The sequence below is a fragment of the Halyomorpha halys genome, unplaced genomic scaffold (genome assembly GCF_000696795.3).
Source record: "Halyomorpha halys isolate HHAL.00 unplaced genomic scaffold, Hhal_1.1 Scaffold29.1, whole genome shotgun sequence".
Lineage (NCBI taxonomy): Eukaryota > Metazoa > Arthropoda > Insecta > Hemiptera > Pentatomidae > Halyomorpha > Halyomorpha halys.
This window is the reverse complement of record NW_027115892.1, coordinates 1,385,215-1,399,357: the sequence shown is the minus strand read 5'-3', so window position 1 is coordinate 1,399,357 and position 14,143 is coordinate 1,385,215. Positions and strand designations below refer to the sequence as shown.

General features: G+C 35.8%; 1 protein-coding gene across 1 annotated transcript in view; it reads left to right on the top strand.

The window, feature by feature from the left end:
- The first annotated feature begins 2,405 nt into the window (after positions 1–2,405).
- Der-1 (derlin-1) overlaps positions 2,406–14,143 on the top strand; it is a 15,965-nt gene continuing 4,227 nt past the window's right edge. The window contains exons 1-5 of the mRNA XM_014426534.3: positions 2,406–2,694; positions 5,232–5,343; positions 10,473–10,564; positions 10,926–11,074; positions 11,184–11,294. Coding sequence (XP_014282020.1) covers positions 2,542–2,694; positions 5,232–5,343; positions 10,473–10,564; positions 10,926–11,074; positions 11,184–11,294 — 617 coding nt within the window. The 5' untranslated portion in view covers positions 2,406–2,541. The remainder of the gene's footprint in view (positions 2,695–5,231; positions 5,344–10,472; positions 10,565–10,925; positions 11,075–11,183; positions 11,295–14,143) is intronic.

Below are 14,143 nucleotides of genomic sequence, written 5' to 3'. Positions count from 1 at the left end.
TTTTTTTACCGCACCCGGACCATATTCCTTTCAACATTAAAATAAAACTGTTTAAAAAAAATTTGAAATATGATCATTTCAATGAAATTTTTCTTACACGAAAACATTGAGTGTTGGATTAGGGAAAAACTACAATTTAAAGCTCCAGATTGAGAGGAAAAACCTGGCCATTCTATACTGATTGATTATATTAGATCTGTTTCAATGACTAATTTTGAATTTAAAAAACTATCAGAAGCATGCGGAGTATAAGTTTCGTGTTCAATGATTTCAGTACCAACAATCAAACTGCCAGGCATTTGTTCCAATCAGAACAATTATTGAGTTTAGGACCGTTTTTGCCGGTAAAAACAGTCCTTGGGTTTGAGCAAAGGCCAATTTTACCAAAAAAGTTTGCTGTTCTGAAATAGACATCGTTCGAGCAAGCGCAGTAGATTAATTTTGAATACGTTGCTACCACGTTCAGCATTCATCGTTGGAACAAACCTATATAATTGACTAAGAATATTTAAAAAAAGCAAAGCTATTTTTTTCACTTGGTTATGGGATTATTAAAAAAAAACTAGTTAAACCAGTTTCATAAAAAAAAACCTAGTAGAACCGTTTTTTTTTATGGGACCGGTCCCATAAAAAAACCTAGTAGAACCGTTTTTTTTATGGGACCGGTCCCATAAAAAAATAGATTAACCAAAACAAAAAAGAAGGGTTTTGTTAAAACCGACCGGTTATTGCCACCTCCTTTATTAGAGCAGAATCATGTATTTTTCTTGATCCCATCTAACCTTAATTTTCGCCTTATACTCTGGCTGATAGAATGTTGAAGCCAGTCAATTAATAGGAGACATCTCATCTAAGGATAAAAATGCTGACTGAAAATCACAGGTCCTCCAAGGGGATAGGACGCATGAATAATCGCTCATCTTGGGAAAAAATAACTACTAATAATAATTATGAAACCTACTACTAGTGGCTACAGCTCAGCTACTAAATGCCTGTTTTAAAATAGTGAAGACCTCTGGGTCTTGGGTAAAGGACTCCAACTACTCACATAAAACGTTTGGAGCTTTTACAGGCCTGGTGCCACTCAAACAGTGGAAAATGAAATAAGAAGGTACACTAATAGCTACACAAGAAAAGCATGCTCGACATAGGTTTCGTGTTCCAACGATTCGAATACCGTTGGAACACGAACGAACATAGCGGTAGTCCGAAAAAGACAAATTGGCTATAAGCCGAAAACTACAGTGGAAGGAATAAACGAAATAAAACCGGATGCACAGTGAATCCGAAAACGTGAGAATCCGTCCTGCGTTTCTCACCACACAATGACGGAATTAATTTATTAAGAACCAAAAGGACGATAGTTTAATATTTGTATGCATCGATAGAAGGTAAGGGTAAAGTAATGAAGAACAACTTCTTCATTCTTGTATACAAAGTTTGCCGTAAAAATAGTCATAGGTGATTTTGACGTCGAAGTTGGAAGAAAATTTTAATCGACTTTTAACTTGGATCGATGAATTCGATGTACACGATGTAAGCAGCAATAATAATGTGCTATGCGTCCAAGACTTAAAAGAATCCTAAATATTGAAGCAGACTACAACAGGGAAAATGCAAAATCAATAAATTAAAAAAAACTGAAATACAATCAACCTTCAAGCTTAAACTAATTACAGAATGGGATTCATGGATCTTAAAAAATATCCTGCAGGTGATGATTAGGGAGAAATGGACTAGGGGGAAAAAGAGATAGCTCAAAAAGTAACTGGCACTCATGAAAAAAAGAAAGTTAAGAAATAGTTTGCAGACAAATGGCCAACATTTGTTTATTTATGAATTAAATAAACAATAGTGATCCGCTTGGGCAAGAAAGGAACGAATCTCGGAGCAAGTATGAGGCAGAAAGAAAAATACTAATAAAATATTACGATCAGCAAAAAGATAGGAGGTTATCTATAACATGTTTTTTTCTTTCCTTCGTTAACTTCTTAATTGATTAAGGAGTAGAAACTCCGAGAAATGAATCAATATATGACGATTTATTGTTAATAGTAAAGTTAATCATATTTTTAAAAATTCAACCTACATGCAACCTCCATCATTATTAGCAACACATTGATTTTTGGTGATAATTTTATTAAATAATTAATTATGAGAAGACGGTCAGGGTTGCGGTCAAAAAAGAAATAGTTTATATCTATTTGTTCTTTTTTTGACCGCAACAATGACCATCTTCTTATTTTTAAATTTTTACGGTCAACTATATATATAAATAATTAATTGTATTATGTGTAAGCTCTTTATGAATTTTAGTTGCTAAATTTTGCAATTACGAATATCATTAGCAAATCGATACTAAAAAAAAATAAACACTTTATCAACATTCTTTCATATCGATATATCGCTTCCATCAGCTTCGAGTCAATGATATGTAGTTGTTATCTCTCAAGAGTGACGTGACAGTAGTAACGAATATCTACGAGTTTTTGGGAATATATTTATTATATTAATAATTGGAAATATTTAGATGAAAGAAAGATGAGTGATCTTGGAACTTGGTACAGATCAATTCCCACATTTACTAGGTACTGGCTCACTCTTACAGTCGGTTTCACCTTAATTGGCAGGTTCGGTGTATTTAAACCTTACCACTTAGTGTTATTGTACGAGCCGGTTATACACAAGTTTCAAGTAAGTAATTTATTCCCACCTTTTTAATTAAAATTCAACTTAGTTGATGGTTGTTATTCATTAATAGTATTGAGTTATTGTTATTTTTTATGTATCCCTTTACCATCTTCAGATGACACATTGTTACATCATTTGATATTCATATTGATTTTGATCGATGAATTTTTTTTTATATTGGGTTGTTGAGGTTATAAATATTATCAGAAACAAAAAATCTTAATTAAGACAGTAACTCTCCTTAAGGCCTATGAACATATCAGAGATACAAGTCTTGTTTAGTGTTGTCTGTTTAATATAAGAGTTATTAATGTTAATGTTAGTTCTCTCAGATCATTTACTGACAGAGAGTATGTTTATGGGTATACATTTATGGTTCAAATGACTCCTAGAAACTATATCCTGCTGTCACCTTCACCTGAATGAAGGAGGATCCTGTAACTTCTTCCACCTCACTTCTGTCCAAGCCAAGGCTAAGTTTCTTATTACCTACTGCATCTATTTGGTAGAGGATCTTACTGATACATGGTGCCAGCACCACTCCGACAGGGAATATTAATTAAGTACTTTACCATTATTTTTCTTCCCAGCAGAGAATCTCAAAGGAGTACTATTTCGATGATTTCCAAGATTTTTTTTTTTTAGGAACAATGTTTTACTAATACTATAGAGAATAATTTGTTTATTCGAGGTTAGATTATTTATTGAGGTGGTTAAAATGATAGTGATAGTAAAGTTTGCTTTATTTTAAGAAAGTGAATGTTATCTAAAGGAACTTAAATAATAAATGTACATTTCACATAAATTGTTGTATAAAGTGCATTTACAAAACATTTACTTTCTTAAAATGAAGTAAACTTGATTTACATCGTTATCTTTTTCATCCCCTCAATTGTGCCTTTATTCATTCAATTCCCAAACGCTTACATTTTGTAAATGCTTTAAATGATATATACACAAAAAGATGCTATTAAGTCGTGATTTTGCTGTGTCCTTCAATGAGATGGAAGGACCTCAGCAAAGGTATCCTCCTGTCTTGACTAATGATCCTTCTCACTATTAACTATATGATGATTTCATGAGAGGGTTAAGATTTTGTATATAACTATTTTCAAACAATAAAATTATAGTATACCTTTACTATCAAGATTTATAGCCTTTTTCTAACTACACACCTAAAACTTAAGCAATGCATATTTCTTTAAAATTTCTGTTTCTAAAAATGTCTTTTTTCTTTAAAATTTTATATTTTAAGAAAATACCGGTTTGTTTTGTAGTTGTTAGGCCAGTCAAATATTGCATCAGTCATGACTCCGCAAGTTACAGTTAATTTTATTTTCTGTTTATATGTGTGGAAGTTTTACCCTACAAAAGCGTTTTTCACCTGGTAAAGTTTTTATCCCCAATTACTTGATTTAATGTTTTACCTCAACATTCCTCAATTACTCCAATGTTGTATTTCACTTATAATTTCTAATCTTGTAATGAGTAGTTTGTCCTGACTGAGTGTATTTTTTCAGATAGTGATTGAGTAGTCTTTCCTTATTAAACTATTTGATTGACCTTAATTAAAGCTCAAAGTTTTTAAATTAACACACATTCTGTTGAATTAATCTAATTAATTTTAGCTTTTCCATGTAAGAATTGGATCTTTGCCGAGTATGGGTGTGTTTCATTTCAGGTCTGTTGAATCTATATTCACGATTTCATTCTTGTTTTAGTCTTTAGGATTAGGTGTACAATGATCATCTGTCAAACTATGGTCCCTATTTTGAAAAGGCTTACTGATTCTCATCCCTCAGAATATTTAGTCTGGTATGCCAGAATTTTAAAAGTGTTTTTCTGTTTTTTCTACAAAAAATAACTGATTAAAGTAGTCAAAATTAATCATACTAAAATAAATCGTACTGCTATTGCCCATGAAGGGCCAAGATTTGATACTTTGTAAAGAAATACTGTTTTTTTTTAACAACAGTTGTACATGGAGGTGATTTTTTTCAAGATCATGCTCAACTGCCATGTTTTTTCCAATTAAGGATAACCACTTTATAGAGTTGAGTTGAGAGATACAGGCCCCACAGGTTTGACTCACAGCTGTAGTAATGGTGTAAATGATCATATGCCACTGCTGGATTCAAACCCAGGCCTGATAGATAGTAGCTTACTCTATGAGCTACCCTGTCCCTTCAGAATTAATGATGTTAGACTTAAAAAATAGAAAGATTCATCTGTTAAGGAATTTTAGTCATCTTTTGATTTAATGAGTGAGGACTACTATTCAACCATTTCTTGGGATTAGGTGTGTGGTTACACTTTAGTTTATTAGAAATTTTACAGTTTATTATTGTTTGTTTTATTTATTTTTAATTTTTTCTTTATGATTTTATTTTCTATTATCATATAATACTAATTTTTCCTTTAATCTAATGAAGTTTCATTTTTCTGATTAATTTCAACTCATTTCACTGATATTTGAATAATAATTATTCCCACTTGTAATTAAATTTATTCATTACCTAATTTAAAAGTAATTATTTTAGATATGGAGACTGCTGACAGCCGTTTTTTATTACCCACTCTCTCCTGCTACTGGCTTCCATTTTCTCATCAACTGTTATTTCTTATACAGTTATTCAGATCGCTTGGAAAGAGGTATGAATTAATTTTGTAATTTGATTTATTTAATAAATAATTACCAGTCTCAAAAAATTGGAAAAAATATATTTAATTTAGTAATTTAACTTTTTCAAAACCTGGTATATATATATATACATATATAAAGTGTGTGTGTGTTTTTGTGTTGTTTTTTTACGAGGGTCGGTGGACATCTTCAAAAGACACGGATAGGCCCGTACCTATCCATGTGTAGGATTTTTACCCATTAAAACCACCACCCTACACCTTTTCATTCCTCTCCATGGGACCGCCGCTAGGCACTACGTCATGGAGGGAAATGGCTGAGTGCCGCCTCGCTTTCTTCGCATTGTTTTTACGTTTCCATGCTACTAACGTCTTCTAGCCCTTTCTTCCTCTCTCAACCTCTTGAGGACGACTGTGGTGAATCTGTTCACTGCGTTCTAATGCTGGTCTGATAGGAGCATATAGCTCACCACCTTTTCTGGTGTGATGCGTCCTCCACACACTTTATTTATTTCTGCTGCAAAGCAAATGGAAGTGAAAAACACTTGAAGCCTTCTACTACTTTTGGGATCTCCAACGTTTGGCATATGGCGTGACATAAAGGATGCTACTTTAGCAGGTTTGGCGCTGATGTACTCCATGTGAACATTAAAGCGGAGACGTTCATCTATCCATGACTCCAAGGTATTTTATGCAAGACTGGGAACGAATTTCGTGCCTACCAACCGTGACAGTGATAGACTCAGTCAGTATCTTCCTACTAGTTACTAGGAGAACCTGGGTATTGTGATCTGCAAGTTGTAGGCCTATCGAAGACAGCCAACCTCGGACCGTAGCAACAGCCTGGTTTGCAATGAGGGTAACTTCTTCCCTTAAGTACTTCGCCGCCACTACAATCTGCAAATCCCACAACCGTGGCTCCCTCCGGCAATGCCAATTTGAAGATTGCGTCCTACATGACGTTCTACAGAAGAGGTCCTTATACCGAGCCCTGTGGGACACCACCAGTCACCTCTTACCTTCTTTGGCCAAAGTCTGAAAAGTAAAACACAACTCTATCTTAGAAGTATTTTGTAAGAACTCTCATAAGGTAGGCTGGTACCGCCATAGTTTGTAGGGCATCTATTATACAGGTTCATCTTGCTGTGTTGAAAGCATTCTTGACGTCTAGAGTGATGATTGCTGCATAACACTTAGCACTCCTCCTCCACCTTGCTCCTGCAATTGCTGTGCGGGCCATCTCGACTACCAATCCAACAGCATCCATCATGGATCGCTCTTTACGAAATCCGAATTGAGCCCGCGAGAGGCCATTAACTCCCTCCGTGAACTCTTGTAGCCAGAGGGAAAGGATTTTCTGGAATGCCTTACCCATAGTATCTAATAAGCAAATTGGACGATAGGTTGATGGGTCTTCTAGTCTTCCCCTACTCGTTGGAATAATTACGAGGCGCTGTCTCTTCCAAGGTTTCGGAATTGAGCCTTCACGAATGCACGAATTGAAGAGATCGATGAAAAGATCTGGCCATTTCCTGAGAGCCACCTTCAGAGCTACATTAGGAATTCCGTCCAATCCTGGTGCCTTACCATGTTGTAGATCTTAGGCGATGTCCTCTATCTCTTCCTGGGTAATTTGTGGAAAGTCCGTTATATATATATTATCAATACATTCAATACTATTCGCCTGTTCAGGGAATAGTGTTCTGACAATACTGTCTACAACATTTGATCTCATGGGGAGCTGGATTGTGCCATTACAAAGTTTCTTAAGCGCTATTTTGTAAGCTCTACCCCATGGATCTGCATCCACCTCATCACAGAGTTCTCTCTAGCACTGTCATTTTCTCTCTTTAATAGCTTGTCGGAGGTTCCTTCTAGCTCTCTTGAACTCTTCTTGAAGCACTGGAAACTCCGGTAGACCTCTCGCTCGCTGGTAATGTCTTCTTGCTTGGTTGCAACACCGGCGAAGATCATCAATAGTATCCGTCCACCAGTACACTGAGGATTGATGTTTGCCAGGCTTTGAACGGGTCATAGCTGCATCAGAAGCCCCAGATTTCAAAGAGGCCAGTATACGTGCCTTTTCCTCAGCTGACCCTTTCACTCCCTTACACTCATCCTCCAGCATTAAAGTGAATGAAGCGCCATTGATTCTCTATCGAGCACTCTTCTTTCTTGTAGGCGTATCCAGTGTAATCAATATAGCTTGGTGATCACTGTATAAAATCCACAAACCTTCCAAGTTGCGATCCGATGCAGGCGACCACTCACAAAAGTTAAATCGATAATAGATGATCTTCCTGCTCTAGTGAACGTCGGATTTGTTCCAGTGTTCATAAGGATCATATCACTTAGTTGTGCGAAAGCTTCCAGGAGAACTTCACCCCGTCGATTTGTTATTCTACTTCCCCATTCTGTCGCCCATGCGTTGATATCACCAGCTATGATAGCTGGATTATGGCAACTAGCCTCTAAGACAATGCGATCTAACAACTTCTCAAAGTCTTCGATTGTGATACTGAGATAGGCGTAACAAGTAAAGAAGTATGCGTCGTCGATCTTCGCCCATACAAAGCTGGAGTGTGATGCAGTATTCACTTCCTGGATAGCTTGGGAATTACAGGCCCAAATAGCAGCTTTACCACTGGCATCGGATACCCATGAGTTGCCATCCAGATTTTTATATTGTTCACAGAGAATAGCGATGTTGATGTGCTGTTCCCGTACTGTTAGGTAAAGGAGATCCTGTGCAGCTTCACAAAAGTTCAAATTCAGTTGAAGTATTCTCGTCTGCGATGTTGGGTTTGCATCATTGTTCTTAATGCTGAACGGAAAGCCGGACACTTACTACTTCCACTGGGGTGGTCAGCATCTCTATTTCCCGCACATAATCCGCATTGCGGTTTTTGGTCACAGTCAGTAGCTTTGTGACCCATTTTTACCACAGTTTTGACATTGGGAGGTCCTATCCTTTCCAACACAGTTCTGAGCTATGTGTCTGTACTCCCAGCAACGGAAACACTTTGGAACTCTAAGTCTTTCGTGTATATGGCTAACAACAAGGCCTACCTTGAGCCATAACCTTCCTAGCCTGGAGAATCGGAAGTGGAATAACCACTGTTTGTGTACCTCCATAGGCTTGACGGATAGCTTTCACTGCTGTGGTGGGCACTGAATCTTCACCCAGGAGGGGTTTTAAGGTCTCCGCTACCTCCTCTTTTGTGGTGAGAGCATCCAAATCTCGCAGCTCGAAAAGGAATTCCTCCGCCCAAGTCCGGACTTCTACTCCTTCGCCAGGCACACCCTCCATTGAGCTTTTTAGTGCAGCAAGAGATTGCTCTTTCTTCCGGTCTGATTAGAGTAGCAGATCACCTTTATTCATTTTCCGGACCTTGGTGATTGAAGATGCCATCTCCACCATTGCCGGATCTTCTCTCACCTTTCGCAGGACATCTGCGTAGGACTGGTTATCCAATATTTTTACAATCACGGCATCGGGTCTTGGAGGCTTGGGGCGAGGTTTCTTCTTTGATCTTTTTCGTACTTCCTGCCATTGCTCCTCCTGTTGTTCTCCCCATTGAGCTGCATTTGATCTCTGTGGGCAATTATGCATACGTATATGCATCAGTATACATTATGCTGCACAACTTGTGCATTGGGTTGTGCAGTTTTCTTCTTATTCTTCTTTGTATCGCCAGCCAAAGAAGGTGTGGTTAGTGTCCCCTCTGACTTTACAGCATTCTTCCTCGGTGGACTGACCTCCTTCGTTTGGGTGTGACCATCTGTAGTATCAGTAGGGAGGGCAGCTGTTTCCAACTTTTCAAAGTTATGTGTGTGTGTGTTTGAAATAAACTTTTTATAAATTTTCTCATATTCTTTGGCTCCAATATTTAGGATGTTATCCAAAGGGTACCACCCTATCCTAACCATGGGCGAGGGGGGACTGTCACCGAAATAAAAGTCAATCCCCTAGACCAATTCGAACCTTTGTGGTGATCTCTTCTTGATCATAGGAGCCTCACTGGACATAGCCACCCAAACACTTAATTTCTTGTTGACCCTTAATATCCCTCAAATTATGGTTTCCTCCCATACTATACTTTAATTTTTTTTTTCATTCAGTTTATTTTCATGATGATTTTGTATTGTTATCTTTTAGTTTATTAATATTTTTCTGGAGGTTTTAGTTATTGGGAGTTAATATGATGGAGTGATTAGTATATACTACTGAATAAAAGGTCAGTGATATGAGAGGAAGATTGATGGATTAGTCAATTGAAGAACTTTTACTAGAATTGTCAATGTTAATAGATCATAAAAGGATATTTTTTATTTTTTATATAAAGTTCTTGTGAATGACTTGTTCTTTGAATAAACTCTAATTCTCATTGACTCCTGGTTTCTATAGATTATAGTTCTGAATTTTTCTTTGACTATCTGGAAGTTGTTCCTCCTAACAGATCTACTTTTCTATTTCAGTTTGTTCTCCATCTTACTCCCCCTACCCATTCATACCTCACACTATCCAAGTTGTATAAAGTTGATAATTTGACTACAAGCAGACATGGAACCTAATTTGTTCTGTGATGTCTATCTATCTATCCGTGGCGATACAACCCAGTTTGGATGGATCTAGGCCTCCTCAGTGAGCCTTCACCATATAGCTCGGTCTTATGTGACTTTTGGTTTTGTCTTTATCATTTTTAAAATAGCTGAAGGTTTGTAAATATCTAGCCTGGTGACAGTAACATTTGTGAGTTTTCAATGTTTTCATAATTTTTTGTTGAAATAGGTCAATTCGCCTTTAGTAACTAAAAAAAACATTAATTCCTAAAATATGAACTTAAGATATTTCTTGTACTATCTTTCATGAAATGTAGTTAGTTGATTATTATTTTTAGAATGTTATAATTAAAAATTTTAATTAAGCCTTTATTTTTAATGGATTGAATTTTTATTTCAGAAAATAATGTAGAGTGAGAATAAATTATTCTTTTAATTTTGTTGTTTGTCTAAACTCCTTGTTTCCTCATATTTAAAAACTTTTCCCATTTCTACTTATTTTATCATATAATACAACATAATAATAAGTACATAAATTAATTTACATAATTTTTAAATTATAACAATTTTTTGTTTAGGAAAGTTCGATGGCAGACCTGCGGACTACTTGTTTCTTCTCACATTTAATTGGTTGTGCTCTGTCATTTTAGCTCTTTTGCTTGAAGTTCCAGTGAGTTTTAAAAAAATATAGATATCTGTTATTTTCAATAATAATTTGTGTGTTTTTGTCGTAAATGCATGTGTGTTTTAGGTTTATTCTTTTCTTAGTTACCCTCTAGATCAACTGAATATATTTAGATAGTATTCTATTACTATGAATTAAGTCAGTATAAGTCATGTCAAGCATTGATTTTCATTGTTTTCATTGATTCTATTATGTTGGAGAGATAAAAGAAACTAACCAAGTTCCTTCTATAATATAATAGTATGTTTAAATTTCTATAACTTTGTCTTCTAAGAAGTTAGGAATAATTAAAACATTTAATTACTGGTAATAACATTAATTGATTAAAACACTTTTTTACAAACAGTTGTTGATGGATCCAATGGTACTTAGTGTACTCTATGTTTGGTGCCAATTGAACAAGGATGTGATGGTTAACTTCTGGTTTGGCTCTCGATTTAAGGCCATGTATCTGCCTTGGGTACTTCTTGCCTTTAATGCTATTGTTATGGGAGGGTAAGCCTGTTATATTAATCATTGGTTTATGAATACTTTCTTTTCTTAATTCTATGTCACTTTTATTACAATTTTCATTTGATGTAACTTTATCAATCTTTGTTTATAGGGGAATCATGGAGCTGTTAGGAATTGTGGTTGGCCATTTGTATTTCTTTTTGATGTTTAAGTACCCTCAAGAGCTGAATGGACCTCAGCTCATCTCTACGCCAGAAATATTGTAAGTTTGATATACTCTGAACCTATGAATTATATTTTTATAACTGGGATATAAAAAACGTCATTTTGAGAAAGGAGAGAACTTAATATAACATCTTAGTTTCCACTTAATATTGGAGTAATTCAAATCGAATATAGGTTCATATTATTTATGTTACAGTATAATTGTTTTTACTATAAATGTAACTGTAAAAACTTATTTATTCCGTTATGTAACTATGTGAATATTTTCTATTTATTTGACTGTAATGATTTCTATTGTGGCCACTGTATTAAAGAAAAAAATTGTTTATAAACATACCGATGTATATATACGAACACTTAACATTATGTATAATCATATATACTTGTATACATTTATGTACATATAGGCATAATATATATTGTTTATGTGTATGTGAAGTAGGATGCAGAGCAGGAATTAAGTTCGTAAACAGTAGGTGTATTATGGCTTAATGCTAAGTACCAGGGACCAAGTCCTTTCAGATAGACAGTACTAGGGACTAAGTCCCCACAGTCAGTCCCAGTCTAAGTAAGTGTTAGGGACTAAGAAATTCTCTCAGGGCAGTCCACAAAGTCCATTGAAGAGCACAATGGAGAACTTTTGGAGTCGGATAAAGTGTGACCAGTCGACTCGGCACCAGAAGAAGATAAGTTATTCAAACAACATTTCCAGAAAACACATCATCGCCTCGATGCAGGATGCTATGTTGGATCATTACCCATTAAAAACTCTGTGACATCTCCTGCAAACCTGAAAGGTTATCTTTCAAGCGTCTGGTCAATTTATAAGCCAAATTGGACAAGAATTCTTGACTGAAATTTGAATATCATCAGTTCAAGTGGGAAAGGAAGGAGCTGGGTCACATAAGCATTGTTCCATCAAATATGTTTCCTCATCATGTTGTGGTGGAAATGCACAAAGATTCCATCTAGCACTGGACAGTAATTGATGCTTCGTGTAAAACACCATGTGGGTCGCTTAACGATCATTTATTCACGAGCCTGCAATATACAACTGGATATTCATGATATCTCTACAAACTTCAAACTCACCAAGATATCCTCATTGCACAAGGTTACAACCAACTCGAGTGTCTTCAGCCGTTTTTAGATACTGACGGATTGCTTAGGGTGAGGGGCCTCTTGCGACATGCAAACCTGGATTATGATGCCAAGCATCTAACCTCATTCCAGGAAAAAGTTATTTCGCCAAGCATCTGGTTGACGTATTTCCATTGATTACACCTCCATTTGGGACCATCATCATTTCAAAATAGCATTAAAAGTTTACAAATACCTGGCCTACAAGTTGGTTACCCTCAAACCTGTCAATGAGCCTAAAGACACATAACATGATAAAATTTTTAAGTAAAATTTTGGTGGGTGAGATGTTAACATTATATATACTCGTATATATATTTACGTACACATACACGTAATATATATTGTTTATATATATGTGAAGTAGGATGGAGAGTAGGAATTACGTTTGTAAACAGTTGATATAATACTGCTTATTGCTAAGTACCTGGGTCTATGTCTCCACTGATAGACAATACTAGGGACCAAGTCTCCAGTCAGTCCCAGTTTAAGTAAGTATTAGGAACCAAGTCCCCAGAGACAGTAGGTCAAAGTTAGTTGAAGTAATAATTGCTTAGCCCTCAGTGGGGCATAGTGGCATGGTTTACAATATCAACTGCTCATCAAAGACAAAATGAAAGGCTAGATCGCTCAGTGACCTGTGCCCTGCAAAATCATAAATCGTGAGTTCAAAGCTCCAATTTTGTTGATTCAACATTTATTTTTTTTATCAATAAATTTTCCCTTTAAATACCTTTGAGAAAGATTTTATTTAAAATTATGTTTTATCTTTTTTTTTTTTTTTTAATTCTTATATTATTTTTTTGTATAATTTGAAAATTACCATGGGCTAATTACATTCCTTGTTTAGATATGGTCACATATGTTGGCCTAGAGGCATCTTTGAGCTTAGAAGCCAACCCTTCAATAATACTGCCATTGTTTTCGTTTTCAGGAAGGTCTTCGCCACTCGTTTTGTGTATTGCTTGTTCTAAGTCATCTTCCTTAGACAAGGAGGCTTTATTCAGCATCGCTTACTCTTCACGACAGAGAAGGGTTTGGTGTTAGCAGATCTTGGTTCCTGAAATTGTCAACTCCCTTGAGGACCCTGGTGGGGCTGTGGCTGAGGCTGTTGTGGTTCCAAACTTGATGCCTTTAGTCCCTCTGTCACTCTTGGAACTTATTATACTACCAAATTGTTGAGAATAATATCATAAACAGAAGGAGACACAAGTTTCTCTTTGACAACCCTTTGAACTAAGTGGAAACTTCTACATTTCTATGGGATAAGGTTTCAATAATGCCAACAACCTGTTAAACTTTAACATTCTCTTGAACTTTAGCATTTACATTTTTATCTGAGTTGTTTATATATATATCCTTAGATACTCCTGTATTTAGAGAGCATCATGAAGAAGAACATTGTTTCATCTTTGTTAGGTTGCCCCCAAACATCAGGCGATCCTTTATGAGGTCTCTTGGCTATGGACTGTGGAGCTTTCTTTGTTTCTTCCTCAGTGATTCCTACCTTCATAGTAGCAATCATGTCTTAAAGTGAATTTTTCAATTTATAACCTTAATGATATTTACAATATCATTTATATTTACAATATGGTGTCCAAAGATACGCCAATATTGTCACATTTACAAAAGTTGGAGGCACGGCTCTGGTCTTGGATCCGACAGTAAGATTTCAGAGTAATGACCTCGGACAGGAATGTGGAGTGGAAAAGGAACTATATGAAAAATGCATCCCTCTCCTTAAGT